General features: G+C 39.9%; 1 protein-coding gene across 1 annotated transcript in view; it reads right to left on the bottom strand.

The window, feature by feature from the left end:
* The window catches only part of DSG2 (desmoglein 2), a 49,074-nt gene extending 37,353 nt beyond the window's left edge, over nucleotides 1–11,721 (bottom strand). Inside the window, exon 1 of the mRNA XM_027576772.2 lies at nucleotides 11,506–11,721. Within this exon, the coding sequence (XP_027432573.1) occupies nucleotides 11,506–11,544 (39 nt within the window). The 5' untranslated portion in view covers nucleotides 11,545–11,721. The remainder of the gene's footprint in view (nucleotides 1–11,505) is intronic.
* Between the last annotated feature and the right edge of the window lie 11,797 nt (nucleotides 11,722–23,518).

Below are 23,518 nucleotides of genomic sequence, written 5' to 3'. Positions count from 1 at the left end.
GTTCTTAGGTCACATGGTGAATTCTTATTTCAAGTTGAGTTTTGTGTAATCATAGACAGCTCCTATTTCTTCCTTGATATAGACAAAGAAACTGAAGGTCCAGGAAAGTCAATGTTATTTTATTTAGTGTACATTTCTTTGGCCTTTAAAACATTTTTTTTTTTTTTTAGATCAAGACCTGAGCTGAGATCAGAGTTGGATGCTTAACTGACTGAGTCACCCAGGCGCTTTAAAAAAATCAAGAGTTGCTAACAAGTGATTAAATGTAAGCTTTTAAAATATTTAATCCTTTCTCTTCCTGACTATTTTCTAATAGGGATGTTAGCAGTGCTTCTCAAGCTTGAGTGGCATCAGAATCACCTTGTTAAAACACGGACTGCTGAGCTCCACCAGTTTCCGATTATCGATTATCGGTCTGGGAGTCAGGGGGTGTAAGAATTTGTATTCTAACAAGTTTCCTGGTGATGCTGATGCTGCTGGTCTGGGATCACACTTGAAAACCACTGTATAAAAGCAGAGTAGCAAAGGAAAAGGAAGAAGAGAGCCTGGATAATTCATACACTGGATAATAAAGCCTCAACTACAAAGATGTGTGAAACAACAGATTCTAAATTAGGAGATTCAGTAACTGAGTGATTTCTATCCCAAGAAGATTTTTCACTTCAGAAGTAATAATATAATAGGATTACTTGAAATAGGGTTTTCCACCGCTTTAAACCTTTTCTAGTTTAAGTTTTACTGATCTTGAGCATTTATTATTTTTGAAATATTTTACCATTTTATTGGTATTTGTTTTCTGTAACTGCTATGAATGCTTTTGGAATCAGGCAAAGTATTAGTAAATATATATAATACATCTCACATTTTGATAGACAAAAATGATGGGTTGTTTCCACCTTTTTCCTGCAATACAATCCTGAAAATTACACTTAAAAAAAAAAAATAAAGAAAACCAGATTCCCACCCACCCTCCCCGGAAGTTTAAGAAAACCAAGAGCTTCAGATTGCCCTTTTTCACCATGTGATGGCACTGGTCTGTCAGTGGGGCAACAGTGGACTCCAAGGTTCAAAGTAGAAAATAGGCATTTTCAATTGGCCTCAAATAAATGGAGGCAAAATGTAAAAAAGTGAAAATCATGGGCTTTAGAAAGTTGTATGAAACTTTTTGGGGGGACTATTATCTGTGAAATTAGGCAAATCTTAATTTACATTTCCTCTCTCTTTTCTTTCCTTTTTTGAATAATTCTAACTTGTAATGAAACTAAACCAATGATCTAGAAGTTCAGGCCAGACTGATGACTGGGTAGTAAACATTTCTTTTAAACAAATGAAATCAGGTTATTCTTCCAGCTTTCCCAAACATAGGACGATACTTTGACTCTTGGGTTTTTAAAGAATACTTCTGTGTCCCAGACAGTTAGCTAGTGACATGTAGATTCTGCTCTGAAGCTTACAGTTTAGTAGGAGAGATAAAAAGTATATAAATTACTATAACATAAGGTAGAAACACTTAATTGTGGGAATAACAGCTGCAAAAACAGCTCTGGGGAACTGGGGAGCTCAGAAAGGCAGAAATCCCTTTCTGCTAGGGAAATCAGGAGAGGTGTAGGGTAAGAAGTGGCACTGGGCTTGGCCTTGAGAGGGAGCAGAATCCATGTCTGCGCAGATTGGAGGTGGAAGGAAATGATCCATATCAAAGGCAGCATGTACCAGAACATGGAGATTGAGGGCAATGAACAAGAAGTTTGGCAGTTTGGCACCTGGACTATGTTACGGTGGTAAGTAGAAAAAACGGGACAAAAATTATGCTAAGATTCTTCACTGACAGCTTCTGATTAGGGATGCTCTAACACTAGAGCTCCAGAAAGTTTTCTGGCAGTACTGTGTAAGATGAAAGGCAGGTGACGGTTTGAGCATAAGTAATAAGCCAGAGGAGATGGAACGAGGACCAGCATAGGGTAATGGCATGAGGACGGATGGGTGAAGCCGAACCTTTCAGAGGACCCAACTAATCCTTGGCAATGTCCCGTGTGCGGAGGATCGGGGAAGGGGTCAGAGATACTGAAATTGTAAGTCTGAGTGGCTAGAAGGATGCAATTCTCAGAGCACAGCTTATGGACATGCTAGGCTTAGATCCTGGGGAAAGATATTAGACAATAAAGAGTACGGCACTGCAGCTCAAAGGGAGACAGGGGTTACACTCACTGTCCTAAAGGCCGTACTCTCCCAGCCCCGGATGTCACCACGCACTCTGCACCTCCCCTGCCGCTCACTCATATCTGATATGTCTCCCGGTGGTGTGTGTACAGCACATTCTTCTACTGTGCTGGGTTGGAAAAGGAGGTGAGAACCACTGCAGCTTGCTAGAGGTGAAAGGACTCTCAGCAGAATATTATGGAAGCAAAGGAAGGAGATATTTGAAGAAGAGATGATTAATAGTATTAAAACATGATGATTGACCTAGGTGTCTTGCCCAGTTTCTCAGCTAGAACTTTTGGGGTCTAAGGAGATCTACTGATCTCTAAGATAAGAGGGTGGTTAAGGGCAATTTAATTTAATGTAATATTTTTATTTTTAAGTTTTTAACTATTTTTCACTGAAGAATAATGGATATATAATATTGTATTGGTTTCAGGTGTACAACATAGTGATTTGATATTTATATACATTATGAAATGATCATCACAAGTCTAGGCAGTTAGGAGCTCTCATCATACAAGCTGTTACAATATATTTGACTATATTCTCTATGCATGGCATAGAGAATATAGTCTTGTATATTTTGTAACTGGAAGATTATACCTCTTAATCCTCCCCTCATCTATTTCGTCTAACCTCCTAGCCCCCTCTGGCAACCATATCTAAGAGTGCTTCTGTTTTGTTTTTTAGGTTCCACATATAAGTGAGACCGTATGGTATTTTATCTTAACCTGTCTGACTTATTTCCATTAGCATAATATCCTCTAAGGTCCATCCATGTTGCTGCAGATGGCAGTATTTCATTCTTTTTTATGGCTGAGTAATATTTCATCACACACACACACACACACACACACACACACACACACATCCATTTATCGATGGACATTTAGGTTGCTTCCATTCTTGGCTTGCAGTGAACATAGTAGTGCATATGTTATTTTTGGATAAATAACTAGAAGAGGAATTGCTGGATCATATGGTATTTCTATTTTTAATATTTGAGGAACCTCCATACTGTTTTCCATAGTGGCTGTCCCAATTTACATCCTCAGTCTTGGAAGACTGTATGTTTCTAGGAATTTATCCATTTCTTCTAGGTTGTCAATTTGTTGGCATATGAATTGTTCATAGTAGTCTCTTATGATCATTTGTATTTCTGTGGTATTGGTTTTAACTTCTCTTTCATTTCTGATTCTATTTGGGCCCTTTTTCTTTTTCTCTTGATGAGTCTGGATGAAAGTTTATCAATTTCGTTTATCTTTTCGAAGAACCAGCTCTTGATTTCTTTTTTATTTTTTTTTAATCTCTATTTTATTTGTTTCTGCTCTGATCCTTATTTCCTTCCTTCTACTAACTTTGGGCTCTTCTTTTTCTAGTTCCTTTTTTTTTTAAAGATTTATTTATTTGAAGAGGGGGGCAGAGGGAGAGAGAAAATCTCAAGCTGATCCCATGCCCAGCTCAGAGCCTGATGTGGGGCCTGATCAGGACCTAAGATCATGACCTGAGCCGAAATCAAAAGTCAGACATTTAACTGACTGAGCCACCCAGGCGCCCCTCTTTTTCTAGTTCCTTTAGGTGTAAGGTTAAATTATCTATTTGAAATTTCTCTGGTTTGCTCAGGTGGGCCTCGATTGTTATAAAATTCCTTCTTAGAACTGCTTTTGCTGCATCCCATAGATTTTGGAATATTGTGTTTTCATTTTCATTTGTCTCAAGGTACTTTTTGATTTCCTCTTTGATTTCTCCATTGACCCAATGGTTGTTGAGTAACATGTTTTAGTATCTATGTGTTTGTGTTTTTTCCAGTTTTCTTCTTGTGGTTGATTTCTAGTTTCATACCACTGTGGTCAGAAAAACATGCTTGATAGGATTTCAACATTAAATTTGAGACTTGTTTTGTGGCGTAACATGTGATCCACCCTGGAAATGTACCATGTGCACTTGAGAAGAATGTGTATTCGGCTGTTTTTGGATGGAATGTTCTATAATAATCTATTAAGTCCATCTGGTCTAATGTGTCATTCAAAGTCAATGTTTCCTTATTAATTTTGGCTCTAGATGATCTATCCATTGATGTAAGTGGGGTGTTAAAGTCCCCTACTATTATTCTATTACCGTCAATTTCTCCCTCTGTGTCTGTTAATATTTGCTTTATATATGTAGGTGCTCCTGTGCTGGGTGCATAAATATTTACAAGTGATATATCTTCTTGTTGAACTGACCCCTTTGAATTGACCCCTTTATCATTATGTGATGCCCTTCTTTCTCTCTTGTTACACCTTTTGTTTTAAAGTCTATTTTGTCTGATATAAGCTACCTCAGCTTTCTTTCTGCTTCCATTTATAAGGAATATGTTTTTCTATCTCTTTACTTTCAGTCTGTGTGTGTCTTTAGATCTGAAAGGAGTCTCTTGTAGGCAGTATACAGGCAGGTCTTGGTGTTTTTTATCCATTTAGCCACTCTGTGTCTTTGGATTGGAGTATTTAGTCCATTTACATTGAAGGTAATTATTGATAGGTATGTATTTATTGCCATTTTGTTAATTGTTTTTTCATTGTTTTTGTAGTTCTTTGTTTCTTTCTTCTTGTTCTCTTCTCTTGTAATTTGTAACTTTCTTTAGTGTTGTTTGGAATCCTTTATTTTTTGTGTATCTATTATGGGTTTTGGTCTGTGGTTACTAGGAGGTTCATAAAGAACAACCTATATATATAGCCATCTATTTTAAGTTGGTGGTCACTTAAGTTTGAATGCTTTCTAAAAGCACATTTTTGCCCCTGCCCCTCACGTTTTATGTTTTTTGTTTTTTTTTAAAGATTTTATTTATTTATTTGACAGAGAGAGACACAGCCAGAGAGGGAACACAAGCAGGGGGAGTGGGAGAGGGAGAAGCAGGCTTCCGGCAGAGCAGGGAGCCCGATGCGGGGCTCGATCCCAGGACGCTGGGATCATGACCTGAGCTGAAGGCAGACGCTTAACCACTGAGCCACCCAGGCGCCCCTCATGTTTTATGTTTTTGATGTGATATTTATACATCTTATTTTGTGCCTTCCTTAACTAATTATTATAGATATGGTTGATTTTACTAGCGTTAACCTCTCCTACCTATCTTGTTGCGGTTCCTTTTTGTGGAGGCTCTGTTGACCTAATTTCTAGGTCCCCTTCACAGGGGATTATTCCATATACAGTCGTAGATTTGTTGTGTCTGTGGGAGGAGGTGAGATCAGGATCTCCCTACACTGCCATATGAACCCTCTTCCTAGTTTTATTTTATTTTATTTTTTAGTTTGCATAGTAGGGGACTTGAAAGAATAACGTGTAGTTTAGAAGAGGGGGAATTTGAACTCTCTTCTCATCTCATCTCTACCCAAATCCACCCTCTCATTCTCCAATCAACCAGGTTACACCAACTTGAATGATGAAAATAATTCCCACGAAGGTATAATTTTGATGTGAGACCTAGAAGTGTTCAGCACAGAGGAGGAGCTCAACAGTATTAGCTGAATGAATGAACGCATAAAGGCTTAATCAGCCAGAGAGATATTTGCAATTTCAAAAGAGAATAGAGATAAGTAAGATGAATCCCTAATTAGAACCTCTCACTATTCGTCTATCACCATTTCTTAATAGGGGTGCTATTGGCATTTCCAATAAGAAAAAATATTAATGCGTGGCCAATTCTTCTTGAAGGTTCTGAAGAATGCTGGAGGCTTACCATCCCTGGATTTGAGGTATTAAATACCAGTACAATCCTGGGTCTTGTGACAACCAAAACGCACCTTTCAAACCCCGGCCCCCCAACATTTTCTTGAGGACCATTGCTCCCAAACCAACCCTCCTGCCAAGCTGCACCCTCCCTCCCCTGTACTCTCTGTACTTTTCTGCCTGTCTTTGATCACAACATCCCAAATTCTGGAACATCTCCTTTTTTTTAAAAAAAAAAAAGGAGGAAAAAATTGTTCCTAATCGGTCAACTACTATCACTTCTTTCTTGACCCTTTCCTGACCAATTCAACCAAAATTCATCTTTTTATTTTCTTAATGATTCGAATACCTCCCTAAAAATGCTTACTTGTTAATTAGCTTTTTGTGGCTTCCACTGGTATCAAGAAGGCTGCACTGATCTTTCTGCACGGATTTTGGCTCACATTCTATGTTCCAGCTACAATGAAGTCCTTCACTTCTTCCAAAGAACCACATACCCTTGTTTTCAGGCCTTTGCATATAGTCTTTTCTCTACCTAGAACATTCTTCTCCCTCCTCTTCATATCAACTTCTCACTAATTTATAATTATTCTCAGATCTTGGCTGGGATGTTCAGTGTTGGAGCTCCTTCTGTAGGCTCCATAGTATTATTTGTTCTTTTATCATTACTCTTCTTACTATAACCCAATTGGAATTTAGACATTTACTTGTTTACTAGACCATAAACACCATGAGGGCAGAACATGTCAGGCTTTTTCATGGTCTCCCAATGTCTAGTATGTTGTTTAAAATTCAGCAAGGCATTACTAAACAATGGTCCTATACGGTTAGTTTCTACATAGTTTTTCTTGTGAGTATTACCATATTACCATTAGACTATGGTATAAATCCTGCTGTTCTAGCTTCTTTTACTTTAATCACTAAGCTTTGCATATAATAAAAATCTCAATAATTTTTAGTAATTTGAAATAAAAATAGTACAATGTCATATGTGGTATACATTTGATAGTTTAAGATAAACTTAACTAAGAAAACAATCTCATATATAGACTATATGCTTGAAAAGTGTTATTCAGCTTTTAAAATCTGTGGCTTTGGAAAAAGCTGTGATTAAGAAATGCTCAATTTGATCTAAAGCTCATTTATGACTTCAATTAAGGTTTCTGATTTTTCTATAATTTGGCGGTTTAAAAAATACCAATCCCTATTCATTGTGTAATTTTTTTCATATAAATATTTGTATGCTTCATTCATGAATAAACTGTTTTGTAAAATTTAGACCAGTAATTCTCACTCTTATAGCTGTCTGATAATTAGATTAACTGCAAAGTTTCTATCAATACATATTTCTGGACCTCAACTGTGGGGATTTTAATTTAGCTCATTAAGTACGTCTAGGATTGGGGAGAATTTAGCCCAAATGAATGTGCATACCTTTTTGTACAGTACTTCCCTCTAAGTTTCTTATTAAAGAAACTTGTTAAGAGTTGACATTTTCCCATAACCTATTAATTTTTAGAAACAAAAGCAAATGTGAAAGCATACGTTTTTAAAATTCCTGCAATGATTACTCTTATAAGCTTCAATATTTATCATCTAATTTATACTTGAATTTACTCTAAATTCTTTCATCCAGTTGTATATTAAAACATCAAGCATAACTCCAATGTTATTGATAATTTGTAGATAGTTGAACCTATTTGTTAGGGGTTGCACTGTGTCTCCCAAAAGAAAATATGATGAAGTCCTAACCCCCAATGTCTCAGAATGTAACCTTATTTGGAAATAGGGTCTTTGTGGATTTAACCAAGTTGAGGCCATTAGTGTGAGTCCTAATCCATCACGACCAGTGTCTTTATAAAAAGGGGAAATTTGGACATAGACTCAGACATGTGGGGAGGTAAGATGATAAGAAGAGACATAGGAAGAATGTGGTGTGAAGTTGGAGGACAGCAGCGAGGCATCTCAAAAGCAAGGAATGCCAGAAATAGTTGGCAAACCGCCAAACACTAGGAAGAGGCAAGGAAGGAAACCTACAGATTTCAGAGGGAATATATAGCCCTGCTGATGCCTTGATTTCAGACTTCTAACATCTAGAACTGTGAGACAATACATTTCTAGTGTTTGAAGCCACCCAATTTTTGGTACTTTGTTACAGCAGCCCTAGCAAACTAATACACCAGTAAATGTAACTGTTCATAATACAATTTGTTATCACTGAATCCTTAAAATGTAGTTTGGTTTTTAAAAACAAGCTTACTTAGTCAAAGGCAAAACGGAGGCAACCATCAGAAAATGTACCCCCTCCCCCCCCCCGCCCCCCCGCCAAGTGCCCTCTTTAGCAGTCTGGTGAAGCCTATGGACCCTTTCTCAAAATAATATTTTGAAATTTATAAAAGAAAAAAAAACAATGGATTATGAATGAATTCCATTACATTGAAATAGTCAGAATTTAAGAAACACCAATTTGTGATGCAGTGATATCATGTACTTCATTATCAACACATTAATAATAAGATTTAGAAGTCTATTAGTGATGAGGAAAAAATGGTATTTTCAGATAACTGTAGTATGATGTGACAACATTTGTGACAAAGTCACAGGTACTGCTAATTCTAAGGCAGTGTCTTTTCTTGCACTCAGAATTTAAAGAAATGCTAAATTTCAGATAGAGATTAGTAAACACAGATATGTAATTTATTCCCAGCCATGTCTAAGGACCCTCTGAATTCTATCTGTGGAGCATTTGGTAGTTGGTGGATCCCAGGTAAAAAACTTTTGAAGAGGAAAGATTGTCATGAAATTGTTTTATTTTCCATTTTGTGTGGGTGCCACTCAGTATCTCCTTTCTTGTGTGTCTCCCCCAACTGCAGAGGAAGGCTAAAGACCACAGGTCATAGACTCCCTTGCAGCTAAAGTTCTAACTGTGATTTAGGTTCAATCAATCAGCATTTACATAAGTTCTGAAAGAAGGAAGTGAAGTAGAAGCTATATGTATGCTGGCGAGCCTAGTATGTAGGACGCAGTTGGGTTTTTGCAGCAATCTTATTACTGTTCTAGTGTCCACCACTAGATTACCGGGTGCCAAGAGGCAGGGTCCTGGTACATTTAGTTGGCAGGCATCCTAGTAAATGTGGCATGGTTCTGGACCTGGCAGCAAAAGTAGCATCCAGATCATGGCAATTTCTACATTGTGGGATTGGCAGTGTGGGTTTCTGATCAAAGGAGAGACAGCAGCTCCCTAAGTGCTTGAGTTTGGCTGTGTGGCTTGGAAGTCATTACTGACAACTCAAAATGAAGTCTGTTTCCTCAATCCTTCCTATAGTTATGGAATCAACTTAATGCCCTGAAATATAGCCCTTCTTGCTTTAACTAGCTAGAATGAACTCTGTTATTTGCAAGTGAACTCTGACCCGTGCAGAATACAGTTTATATTCCCTTCTATAAAAGACCCATTTCCTCAAGAACTCCTGATAGATGAGTTGCTTTCCATTATTTACCAGAGTATACTTTCAACCTCAAACACCCGGGGGGTGGGGGGTGGGCAAAATGGTAAACTGTCTACTGTTCTTTGACCAAAGATAAACATACTCAAATTTATACCACAAAAAGCATAATAGAAAATACAAAGAATAGCCTAGAATCTGTTCCAGTTTAGTTAGTTATAATCACTTCATAAAGAAGTCAGTTATTGCCTGATAGAGTAAAAATACTGGATTGGTAAAATAGAAAATATGCATAAATTATTAGCTATTTCTCCATAAATATAAGTGACTTGGCCTGCTTGTTATACCATTTGAGAATTAAGAAGATTCTTTTCCTATGTGAAAACAATTTAATATTTAACCCTCAAAGTAAGCCAGGTGCTGTTAGCTTGGTATTCAACTTAGCCAGGAGGTATCACAATGAGGGAATAGTTCCTCTATTATTCTGGAGGCCAGAAAGAAAATCCTAAATTGTCATAGAAAAGTTTTATTAACAAAATGAACTTGACTGAAAATACCTCAATGACTTCAGCAAAATGAAATTGATAAACAGAGCATGAAAGTGAATTGGTGTGCCAAAAGTCTGGAGGTCTTAATTATGCTATTCCAAGTGAGAGTTCACTAAAATCCCTAGACTGGATTAGTCATTTTTTTTTTCCTGTGATATACACACATACACAAAACAGGAAAAAAAATTAACATAATTAACTAATATTAATACTATGTAAATATAGTAATATAAAAATAGATACGTATTTTTTTCCCTCCTCCATTGCAACTCTGGGAGAGAGAAGGTACTCTTCCGGAAGTTAGAACTTTTATTATTTATTTATTTTTAAAAGATTTTATTTATTTATTTGAGAGAAAGCGGGGAGAGAGAGAGAGTGCGAGAGCATGAGCAGGGGGAGCGGCAGGAAGAGGGAGAAGCAGACTCCCCGCTCAGCAGGGAGCCTGACTAGGGGTTCGATCCCAGGGTCTTGGGATCAAGACCCGAGCCCAAGGCAGACGCTTAACCTACCGAGTCACGCAGGCGCCCGGGAAGTTATAACTTTTAATATAGGGAAAGAAGTTGTGTGGTTTTTAAAAAAATTTTACCATTATATAAGAAAACTGAATATGATTTTGTATCTAATCTCTCCGAACATATGTTTAGGTCTCAGGAAGGTGAACCCGCACTTACATCAGGGTAGTAACTGTCACTTTATCAAAACCCATTTAGCAAAACCCCATAAGCCAGATACATTTCTTAATCATGTGCAATTCCTTTAACAAACAGAAAGCAAAGATACTTAAAAATCCAATCCGAGCACTGAAACCAAGAATAAGAAATGCAGCTTTAGACACCCAACATTATTTTCCAGCGGTTCAAGCCCTTTTCGTTAATAAAGTCCGAAAAGCCAGTTTGACTGTGGCTCTGCACTTTTTCTGTCACCTTTTAAAATGAAAAAAATCTTCAAACTATTACATATGTTCATTAACTTTAACACCCGGAAACAGCTTTAGAACACCAATTTTGTGAACTTTAAGTTAAAACTATCTTTATGTGGGTGATTTTGACAGTAATGTGGCTTTAACACACAAAAAAGTAAACTCTGTAAAATTTTTACTTTTTTTTTTTAAAACCTATTTTTAGCCCTTTGTTGCCGTCTAAGAATAAAGGCGTTTCTCCGGTTTCTCCGGTTCACTGCCGCGGACCGGATCGTGGAGAACTGCCCCGAACCTGCAGGAAGGCACGGCTGCCGCCTCTCCCGCCTCCATGTTGCCGGTCGGAGGGAGAAGGCAGCGAACAAAGCCCCAATCTCCAGGAAAGGTGCTCCGCGCTCCGGGCCCACGACACCCACGGATCAGAGCCAGAAAAGGCGCTAGGGCCGGAGTGTGGCGGCCAGAAAAGTAGCACTGCAGGCAGGTTCCCACACGCCCGCCAGCGGGCTTTTCCAAAGCCTCGGGGTTTGAGCTCGCCACAGCCTGCCCAGCCCTTCCCCACCTCGCAGCCCCAAGAAGGAGCGCCCCGCGCGGAGCTCTGTTCAGGCGGAGGCGGGCAGGTCGCGGCGGGAGCCGGGCGCCCGCGCGCGCCCGCTTCTGCCTGGGGCTCCGCGTCCCCGCAGCCCACACTTACCAGGAGAAGCAGGGCGGCACCCTCCGCTCTCCGCGCCATCGCGCCCCCGCCGCCGCCGCGCCCTCGCCTCGGGCCGCTCGCCCTGCTCGGCACCCCGGCTCCCCCGCGTCCCAGCTAGCGCGCGTCCCCGGCCCCGCCCCGGAGCACCCGCCCCGAGGGCCACTCTCCGCGGCCGCCGCGCCGCTCTGCGCGGGGGCGCGGTGCCAGGTGCGGCCGCCGCAAGAAAAATGGAACCGGGAGCCCGCCCGAGCTGCTGGCGCTGAGGTGGGAATTCCTCGCAGGAGGAAGGCGCGCGGTGGACTCCCGCCCCTAGTCGCTCACGCACCTGGGACCGTGACGTCCCTGGGCTGGGGACTTTGGGTGGCAGGCCCCGCCCCGCCGTCCTCTCCTTCCTCGTCCCGTCCTCTCAGGAGAGTGGCCGGGACTAGGGAGGTTCTGGGTTACCCGGCGGGGACTCGGCCTGAGCAGCGCGGGCCGCCGGGGCCCGGCCCAAGGGCAAAACCTCGTCCTCCGCAGCGACACCTGCGGTGTCCAGCGAGCGCCGCCCCGCCGCCCGAGGCCGCTCAGCGGTCCAGCGCTTTGTGAATGTGCGCGGGCCCGGAGCTCAGGTGGCGCCGAGGAGACTGTGGCGCGGGCACCTGCGTCCTCACTGCAGCCAGGGCTGCCTGGGGCCTGCTTTCAGGGAGCTCGGGTTCTGGAGCAGGGTTTAGGTGGCTGGCTCTGTGAAGGCTTCTTGCTTCTCCCCAGTGCCCCTGCATTGCTTTCAACAGGTTTGCAGTTTATCTGGTTAAGGGAGAAACAGAAAAATCAGAGATGATCTAAAGGGACATTGTTTGACTCCTTGTTAACTAGACACAGCTAGGAGAATATTCTAGGGCTGTTAAGGGGAAGATAGATTCTTCGATATGATACACAAAATCTCTTACACAAAGAATAACTAGAGGTCAGAATCCTTGCTCCAGTGGTTACTAGCTCTGTGACCTGGACAACTTTTCTGTGCCTTAGTTCCAGATCTGTTTAATGGGATTAATAGCACCCAACACATAAGGCTGTTGTGAAGATTAAACCAGAAAATCCATGTGAAGCCTTCTGTGGTGTTTAGTACATCAGGTTCAATAAATGTAGTTGTTAGTAGTATAATTATTATTGCAAGTGTAAATGTTAAGTTGAGCCCTTCTTGAAAAACAGAGACACTGGAATCAGCACCAGGTTAGGAAACTTCTAAGAAAGGTTAACTATTGATGTTGGAGTAGTGGAAGAGCCTATAAAGTATAAAGGGTCGGTATGCTGCTAGAAAGAGAAGTTTAGCATTCAATTTGAACACAATAGCAGAGTTCCTTCTGTGGTCAAAAGGGCCCTCTTGTTCCTCTCCCAGTTTATCCTACCCTTCTCTCCCCAGCTCTGATCTTGCCAGTTTTTCAGATCCGGTACTGTTGGCATCTCCTCTTTAGTCCCTTTCTTCCCTAGCTGCCAAGGACCACTCCCTCTTTGAGTGGAGAGAACCACATTCTCCTCTATTTGGTTAGGGCTTAACTGCTGAGTGACTTGTCTTCATAGTATTATTTAAGTGTTAGTGATTAAGTAAGCAGAGGACTAAGTATCTAGGAAGAGTGTTTAGTTGTCTGCTGCGTTTCCAGTGCCTAGAACAGTGCTGAGTACCAGGGAGGCTCTTAAGCGTTGGATGCATAATTAAATCAGGAGAGAAGTTTGTCTTCTAGTTTCTATTCCTTTCTCTTGAGCTAGATGTGGATGGTAGCACCTTGGTGATAATTCTCATTCCCCATCACTCTGGGAAAACTCCTAAATGAGCAAGGCAGGCTTTACCAAAACACTTTTACAAATCAACCCTAGAGACTGTATATAAATCCTACCTAAAATTAGTGCTCTTGCACCTGAGACCTATAGGCAAGTATTTATGCCTCACTATCAAGAGTGTGGTTTCTGTTTAGTAATGAACATAATTGTAGCTTCCAGAATGAGAAATAGCTAAGAAATTTTATTTCTGTTGGATTGTTCATCTCCCCCAGAGGCTGACAAAGTCAGTTTCAGTATTGCATTCTTTTGTAAGACATTTATTCCAAGGCTTTGAGAGAAGGTGTCAATACCTGCATTATCCAGTACCATAGTATGTCATTCCTGAAATCATTCCCCTTTAAAAATTCTGAAACTTATGACTCAGTGAGGTGAAGGCACTTGTTGAGAGTCAGATGAAACACAGCTAGTTCTCTAGCTCCTGACTTCTTTCTCCTGGCATGAGAGTAAATCTATTTCATAAATCTCTGTACACAGGAACAAATACCGTTACCAACGAAGCACTTGATTGCCTTAAAATGAATTGAGTGTTAACAAGATGTGAAAGATTTCACGTACAGGGTTTCCCCCTAAATTAGTTGAACATTATGGTAAATATACTTTTCTTAAAACATGTACTTATAAAAAAACAGCAAAAACATGTGCTTACAATGTATCAGTTTGAATTATATTTTGTGCAAATAATTAGCTTTAATGTCTAGATATATTCAAAATACCTACCTGAGTTATGTTTCCCACAATACTTTGCTTTACACATACACACAGACAAGAATAAGCTTCAAGTGATTGGCTTATTAGAGTCATCTCTTAATATTATCTACAACATAAAAATTTTGTAAAAACAAAAATTAATGTGTCCTTTATTTACTATCACTGGCTCTTTACTCCCGACACATTCCAGCATCAAATAACACTTTATGCATCAACAGTTCTTGGAAAATAGTTTGATAGATGGCTGACCCTTTAAATCCATTGAAAATCCCAATGAGTGTATGAGAATGTCAAAGAGATGAGAGCTAAATCAGGTGATTTCTGATTTCTAAATCATAATGTATGGCCATTACAACGTACAAAATGGTCCTTATGGTCAAGAGGCTTACTTATAGAACATCTTAGATAAAGGGTATGTAGGTAAAGAAAAAATATGAGATACTTCTACATGATGTGAAAAGCGCAGTAAAAGAAGGAATCTTCTGGTGTAGCTCCACTCATTTATTCCTTCATTTATTCAACATTTAGTTTGTCCCTGTTCACCAAACATTTCATTTGCATTTTATTGGGAATACAAAGATAAATATTTCTTCATCCCAAGAAACAAAAATAGGTACTCATGAAATAATTACAGAACTTATAAAGTATTATAAACACAGTGGTAGAACTATATGCAGGGTATAATGAAAACCTAGGATTTGCAGAGTCCCTAATTCACACTGAGGACCATGATATTAGAGAAGGCTTTCAGTAGGGACTATGGGGGTGGTGTGGTGACCTGATTCTTTTTTTTTTTAAAGATTTTATTTATTTATTTGAGAGAGAGAGAATGAGAGATAAAGAGCACGAGAGGGAAGAGGGTCAGAGGGAGAAGCAGACTCCCCGCCAAGCAGGGAGCCCGATGCGGGACTCGATCCCGGGACTCCAGGATCATGACCTGAGCCGAAGGCAGTTGCTTAACCAACTGAGCCACCCAGGCGCCCCGTGGTGACCTGATTCTTAAAAGATGAGTAATTGTGAAGGAGACACTGAACCCACCAGGACAGAGTAACTCAAAACATAGACACTATTGGTGGAGCGTCGGGGGCTTCAGATTTCTGTGAAGAAAGCATTCTTTTAATCACATTAACACAAACAGGGGAGTCAGAAGTACTTTTTTTTTCCCCAGTGAAAATTGTATGAGATATTAGAGCAATATCCAATTAGAAAAGTCTAGCAAGTAGTTTGAAATGAGAAGGAAAACACAATTGCAGGTAGATTTAGGAGGCAGAAACAGTCACCTAATTTTCTTTCTTTCTCCATCCATTTCTTATTGTCTGCCCCCCTGTTAAATGCTTATGGCTTTTGAGTTCTTTCCTTTCCTTCCTTTCTTCTTACTTGGTACTGAGATGATTCTGTGGGCACTCTCTTAGTGCAAGCTTTCTCTCCTGAGCTTCAAACATGGGAATATTACCATTTGGATATTTCATGGGGACCTCAAAGTACCATAATAATTTTGTAGGGATGTCAAACTAACGTACAAAAAAGATTTCTGCAATCCCTCTACACCTGTCCAATTCAAGCTTACAGCTTCCTCATATGCCTCTCACATGGCTTGTCAACTTGGCCACTCAAGCCAAGAACATGAGAGTCATTCTCAATTCAACTTTTTCCATACTCTCCATCTCCAGTTAGTTACCTTTCCCTTCATTCTCTGTGGTTCTGTTTGAAATGATTCATACAACCTTTGTAGCAGCAATCACATTGTGGCTAATGGTGATTTCATCCATATCTGCTGCTCCACCCATTTCTCTTTCTCAAGACTGTTAGCACTTAGAAAGCAGAGACCATATCATATGTATAGTGGGCCCAGCCCCTCGTGTTCAGCAAATATTTGATGATCAATAAGATTTGTTGAACTGAGCCCACACACTAGAAGGAACTGATTATAAGTAAAAAGCAGTATTATAAGGGAAGGTGTTTGAAATATGCACTGTGGATGAATTAATGATGGATCTGGTAAAAAAATGTTGATCTGGGATTGTGTATGTGTGTGTGTGACGCACATGCGTACATGCATGCACACATATACATACACATGTGTTGGTCTGTGTATGTGTGTTTCCCCTAACCACACTGCAGCTCAAGAACAGGAGAAGGATGGCTTACGGTGATGTGAGTTAGGGTTGCAGAGTGGCCTGGCTGATAGTTAAGAGGTGTGTCAGTATACACGTAGAACTGAGTGTGGCACGAGGGGATGGACAGGATGAAGCTGGAGGAGTTTAGGGGCCAGTTGAGAAGACAGTGTACTACATTGGGTATGGAGAAATGGGAGCTGGGGAAGGAGCCCTGGTCCTTTTCCATGGAAGCCAAGGCATCTTGGCACTAGAGTCGGGATGTTGAGATTCTCATGGACTTTCCAGTTAGATGGATCAAGAGCCACCTCCACCTTGGGCAGTGAGAGAGGAGAACTGGCTGACTTGGGGTGGAGGATGGCTTTACTGCCTTCCTGAACTAGAATTTATAGAGTAATAATCCAAGCCTAGCAGACTGCAAGCCCTGTGGTCTAGCACAGAGGAGCCAGCACGTCCTTAATGAACAGTCACCACACTGGGGCAGTAGCAGTCAGCCCTGGGAGCACAGCTGCAGGCACCCGCACTCTGAGAGAGGGAGGGAGCCCCATGCAGTGAGTCACAGTGTCTAGCTGAGCTGTTCCCCACACGCTCCTCCTTGTGCGTCAATATACGGGAACTGGCTGTTTGGATGTAAAGTCCCCGAACCAAATGGCTGAAGGAGAGGCTTACCATTGTTCACAGGGCAGAGGAGAATTAGTGGGGGGATGCTACAATCGCAAAAATACTATTTGGCTCAGCTCAGAAACCAAAATTGTCTACTCTTGGGTCTAAGTAGAGTACTGATGACATTTTAAGAGATTTTTTTTTGAAATGAATCACACTAGTTTTAAAATGTGATAGGACTATAATAATGCTGCATCACAGTGTGCCCAAAGCAGCAGTGTCTAGCCTCAGCAAGCCTCTGGGGTCCCATCAGATGCCCCTCCCTCCCAATGACTAATGTCTGGAATCCTTTAGCTGAAGGTCCCCTTAGCTGTTACATGCATCATACTGGGAGGGTGGCATGTTAATCTCTTATCAGTCATTTATGCCATAGCAGATACCACAGATTGGCCAGGCATGCTCCACCTCGGAGACTTTGCGCTCTCTGTTCCTTTTCCCTAGCAGGTTCTGTTCTAGACATGTACAATGTTTACTCCCTCACTCTTCATTTTTGTGCCCCTCAAATATTACCTTATCAGTGAGGCTTTCTCTGAACACTCACTTACAAATCAAATTACTCCCACCCCCAGAGCTTCCCATGTCGCTTCCTTGTTTCATTTTTCTTTCTGGCACATCACAATTTAAAAGACTATGCCTCTATGTGTTATCTGTTGTCATTTACTAGAACGTAAACTTCATGAGGGCTGGGGGTTTTCTCTGTGAACTGCTGTGTATCCAGCACCTAGAACTTTGCCTGAGCCTTTGTAGGTCTTCAGTAAATATTAGTTGAATGCATGAATGAATGAGTAAGTGCATACATCTTCAAGGATATTTTGGAGGCTAGGGTGTGGGTGTGCGCACGCGTGTGTGGCTGCGCCTTTAAAGTGGGAGTAAAGGGGAACAAACAAGAGACAATTATATTCATGGAAGGATTCAGTAAATGTCTCCAAACTAAGGTGGACAAAAATCACTTTCCCTCACCCTTTTATTAAGGATGGGCCTCGCTAAGGCTGGCTGGACTGTGTAAAGTGGAGTTCAGAGGCCAGTGGAGAACACTGCTGTGTTAAGACTCCCTTTCTTGCAGGGGGGACAAAGTGCAAAACCATAAACCATATGGAAAGTCTCTTTCCTTCTGGAAGTGAACAAAGCAAGCATTCATTACCAGGAATGTGACACTTGGGAATGTTGATTTTATCTACCCAACTACATTTTCTGTTTTTTTTTTAAGTAGGCTCCACACCCATTGTGGGGCTTGACCTCAGAACCTTGAGATCAAGAGTTGCATGCTCTACCTACTGAGCCAGCCAGGTGCCCCCCAACTACAGTTTCTGAAAAAAAAAAAATTTCAGAATAAGTTTCTGGCCTTGGTTTTTACCCTAGGATTTGTTTATGGGAATTCTTGGAAAGATAAGGAAAATAGCAGTGGCTGGGGATGGTCAGAGGAGAGTATTTGGTTGTTAACAGGAGCTCTGGACTGGAATCCATCCCCAGCATGACAGGACTTGCTGGGCTTACAGGCAGGCATGGGAGTGTTTACTGAGGGTGTCAGGCAGAAACCATCACGCTGACTCAATGTGACTAATGAACCGACGGAGATACAGAGAAAAAACCCTCAGAAGACAAAAAAGGAGTATTGGTTTCTTGGCAGTTGTTTCATTCATTTGCACGTAGACAAGGGACGTTCTTATGTGTAAGGAAAAAGTGAAAGAGAAGTGATTCAGTAGTTTTGGAGAGCAAACTTGGAAGTGTAACAATGGTTGTTAAAGATCTTTCAAAATAATTTGGAGTGATAATTATACTTTAGTAGAGAGAAGCAGAATCTCAAAAACAGTGAACGATTTTCATTTTAAAGAAAAAACAAGGATTCGAGGAAATGAAATCACTCATTTTAGATACCTTTCAGAATTCATCTTGGTGGTGGTGGTTTTTTATTTCAGTACCATACTGGTCGATGTAGTAACCGGTGGTTACTTGTTAAAATGATTAGAGCACATTTAAAGTTATTCAATAATGATGTTACTTACTTGCATTTTGACATCCATCTGGAGTGGAGAGAGTTGATTCCAGCTGGGAAGGCCAGTGCAGCATCAAGGTGATCTTGTCCAGGATGTGAGCTTGTGAATGTCATCTGTCACACGTGTCATGGAGAAAAAAAATAGGGGGAAACCACTATTTTGGAACACGTTTACATGAGCTGTGCTGACTAAAAGTTATAACGTTGTTACTCTTGAGTCCCAAATTAGATATTGTGAATGGCAGATTATATATGTGTAGTAACTTTACTTTTGTAACAAAAATAATCAAAAATCTCTTAATATGATAAATAATAATTTAGTTAACTCAGTTACATCTATTACATACCCAGGGAATTGGAGAGTTGAAGCAGTCTTTCAGATATAAGAAAAGAGATTCAAAATGTCTCTAGTGCCTGAGCATTTTAGGAAGATGTTTGTTTTTAAACCTGTTTTGTTTGAGCTGTACATTTTTTTTTGATTTTTGTTTTTGTTTTGGCAGTAGACTGAATTTGAATTTCATGTCCCTCTCTAGTTCCCACTTAGAGATTTTATTAGACAGAAATATGTTCAAATGCTAAGCAAACCAGTTAAGCAAAACGTTGATACAAAGAAGGCAATGGGAAAAAAAATTGCTCTTGATAATTTAGCTTTAAATATCATAGTGACCCTTACTAGCTTCTCAAAGGACATTTGTGGTTAAAGATATTTTTTTAATTCATAATGATCATTATGAACATTAATATATACCTTGAAAGCAGACCTCTTGTTTGACTAGGCAATTGTCTGCTAATTTACTATGACTTTTTTTTTTCAGGTGGACCTCTCAACTTTTACTGAAATAATATCTGAATGATGTCGTACCTTTGGGGGAAGTCACACCCATTTCATGTAAAATCAGCTACAATAGAGGTAAGTCAGTCAACAAAGACTTCTTGTGACTAATACTTCTCTGGGTATGAAAGAGGAAGAGAGTGCATCATCATACTTCTTTCTTAATTTTAGAATTAGAGCATTCATCTGAAGTAATCACGACATTTGATGACAAGTCAACAAATTAAGCAGAGCAGTATTACAGGAAAACTTAGGTGAACAAAGTAAAACCCATGTGAAAGCTCATGTAAAGAATTGCTTCATGGTTCATAAAAGTGCCATTGTGAGTTGCCATTGTTTGGCACTGTGGGAGAATCAGTCTACATGTTGGAATTTTCAATAGTTGGAATCTTAAGTCTACAGAGTATGGTTTATGTTCTTTATACCTTAGATTTTTCACCTCAGGAGTATGGATAAGCTGTCTGAAACAAACAAAAAAGTCAGAGGAAGATTGTGGCTTCTAGGTTTTCAGGAATAATAAGATGGTGGGACTTCTATGGAGCATGTCATTTACTTTCATTTCTTAGAGACTGGATGCATTAGGTCAGTTCATCAGAATGTGAAACCCGAGTCCCAGGTATGTTCTGTGGCTCTACATGGACAGATACCAAATATGTGATTTGAGGGACATTGGAAAGTGTCTATGCTTAAAACACCTCACCTCCGGACCTGTGACCTAATGATAATGGACTATCACTTTGTTTTCTAAGTGAACAGATAACCTAAGTATTGAAGATATATACTCCAAGGAGCAATAATACAGTGCTTCTGTGATTTATATTTTATCTTGAATTAACTTATCAAAACAATTTAAAAACCTATCAACTCGTTACGGTCAGCTTTTTAAAGGAAGCAGGAAGCATATCGTGTTCTAGAAATAAGGTAAAAAAACATGCAAAGGAAAAGAAAAATTTCATTTCCTTCCATTTTATGTTGGGTCAGCTATTTTTTTGCAAATAAATCTCTTTTTCACATGGCTAGCAACTTGGCACCGTATATCATAGAAACTGAATGTAAAGTGTGGTCTCTTTTGTGTGTGTAGTAATTGCTATTCTATTGGCATTACCTAGCAAATGGATACTACTGGAGGTTGGGTTAAGAGCATCATTCCTTTCATGCTAATTTTCAAGTAACTTATTTTCCCCAAAGCCCCCTGGCTGCCCTATTTTACTTGGTGGAAATGATGTAATTAGAACTCTTAGGCGGCAGCTGGGGGGCTCAGTCGTTTAAGCATCCAACTCTGGATCTCAGCTCAGGTCTTGATCTCAGGGTCAAGCCCTGCGTTGGGCTCTGTGCTGGGTGTGGCAACTACTTAAAAAAAATAGAACTCTTAGGGAAAAAAGCCCTCCACTCTGCCTTTTTCCAAGGAAGTGCAACTGAAAAATTATAATCATCTGGTGATCCTCATCATTTTGGCTACATAAGATAACAATTTGATATGAATGGATTCATCTCTCTTTGCTTGTGTGTTCAGAGGAGTTTCAGTGTGGAGTGGCCTAGACAGGACAAGCCTTGTGAATGAGGCAGAAGATTAGTGAAAAAGAAATAGAGTGGCATTTTGGAGTTGCAGGAAGAGAATTAACCTAGTCAATTCCTCACTCTACCCTTGATCAACAAGTTGCTTTTCAGCTTGTTTGAACATCTGCAAAGCAAGGCTTTAGATCAGATAATATAGATATTTTGAGTTTGTATGGTTTCAATACTTTGTATGTCAGTACTCTTAACTTTGAGTTCATTTTGAAGATTTAAATTATAATGATAAAAACAGTAAAAAATAACAATCTTCATGAGCACTTATTATGTCCTAAGTGCATGCTTGTAACCTCTTTTAAGAAACCTCATGATATAGGTAAGGACTGTTATTTCCATAATAATAGTCCAGAGAGGTGCAAAGAGGTTAAGTAACTTGCCCAAGGACACACAGCTAGTAAGTGGTGAAGCTGGGGTTTGAACTCAACTAGTTTGTCCTCAAAGCTTGAACTCTTTAACTGTTAACTTAAAACACACAACTAAAAAAAGCAAACCACATTAAAAGATTCAAATTTATCTTTTGTTAATCATTAAGACATAATACAATTATTTTGATTGACTAATAGATGGAATGACATTTTATAATGTTCTCATAGGCCCTTGAGTAGTAACTTTGATTTTGTGTGAAGTTTAGCAGGTTTTCTTTGCCCGACAACTCGATGCTTCCTATCAAAATATTCAACAACATCTCCTGACTTGTTCTTTCAGTGGAGACATCCTTTCCTAGCCAGAATTGGCAGAAGTAGCAATAGCATGCATTGGCTTGTTCTGGAGGCTCGGGTGTGAAATAGGGTTGCATAGAGTAGAAGAGCTTCTATCATCTTGGCAGCAAATGTCTTTGTTGTTGGTTTGTCTCTTTGAAAGAATTTCCAAAGACCAGTACAACAGACCCTTCTGTTGCAGGGTCCAAGAAAATGTAAGGGGGAAGAGTGGCAAGTTAGAAAATCAACTTCTGTTTCAACTGTAGCAGCCATAACTTATGAGGAAAAATTCATAGCAATTTATAACAGCTGAGAGGAGGAGGGAAGATGCAGGAAGAAATATTGTCGGAACTTACTAGGCTGAGTGTTTATTACATATTAATTTTTTTGTCATGTAAGAAGTTGTACATAATGAATGTGTATAACTTGATGAGTTTGGAGGTAAGTATACACCTATGAAACCATCACAACAGTCTATGCCATGAACCTATTCACCCCTCTAAAAGTTTTCTCCCTCTCTCTTATTATTATGGTTATTAGTGACAAGAACACTTAACATGAGATTTACCCTCTTAGCAAAGTTTAGGTATACAATACAGTATTGCTAACTGTCAGTTCTGTGCTATACAGTAGATCTCTAGGACTTATTCATCTTGTCTAAATGAAACGTTGTGCTCTTTGACTAATCCTTCCACTTCCTATGACACAGTTTTCCACTGATCTAAAGTTGTGGATGTCAGCCCTGGATGAGAATAAAGAGTTTGGTCAAACAAGGTCTTTTCATTATGCCTTACTGAAGAAAGTTGGGTAGAAAATTTAGGTGAGTCTGTTCTTTCTAATAATAAATCTAGAGAGCAGACTCTGCATGCAGAAACTTTGTATCTGCAACATAAACCAAGCATCAGTATCTGGTCCATGAAGTGTCTGAAGAAGGAAAGACACTCCTTCAGCTACACCAAGCTACTTGCTTACCTGAGGCGCACACACGCATGTGCGTGTGTGTGCGTTTTACCTCCAGGTTAGGACCACAAAAATCTTACTATCAACATAGTCAGTTGGACATGGGAAGACATGACTGAAGTTAATCTCACTTTTTGTGTTTAAATACTCATTTTTGACTTAGTGACAATGCCTTTTTGCAGGAGTAGAAACCATATCATTATCCCATTTAAATAAATACAAGATTACCTGATTCTGTGCTGCTTTATAATTAAGAGAGTTTTTTGCAATCCTCTCTTGGTTATGAAAGAATATAAATACTTCCTCTGCCTTCTGAAGAAATGAGGACATACATATTCTTTCAATCTCAGTGTTTTGCTTATATTAGAATTTGCCGCTCTGTGTTTGCACACAACTTTTACTGTTTGCTAATTTAATAAGGACAAATTCAGCACACAGAAAACATCAGAGATGTTCCAAGGCATACATTTAAAAATATGATGGCACTTCATGGAATAAAAGTGGAGAGGGAGATAGTGTTGAGGAGTAAAATAGTGTAGTTGTTCAAATGTGTTGTTTTCCACAAATCATGAAAACACTGAGGTGGAAAGACCCATTTAAAAAATATGAAATGGAATAAAACAAAAAGCAGGGTCTTAGATACAGAGAACAGACTGGT

This window comes from Zalophus californianus, chromosome 14 (genome assembly GCF_009762305.2).
Source record: "Zalophus californianus isolate mZalCal1 chromosome 14, mZalCal1.pri.v2, whole genome shotgun sequence".
Taxonomy (NCBI): domain Eukaryota; kingdom Metazoa; phylum Chordata; class Mammalia; order Carnivora; family Otariidae; genus Zalophus; species Zalophus californianus.
The sequence above is the reverse complement of the archived record's forward strand: the minus strand, read 5'-3'. Positions and strand labels throughout refer to the sequence as shown.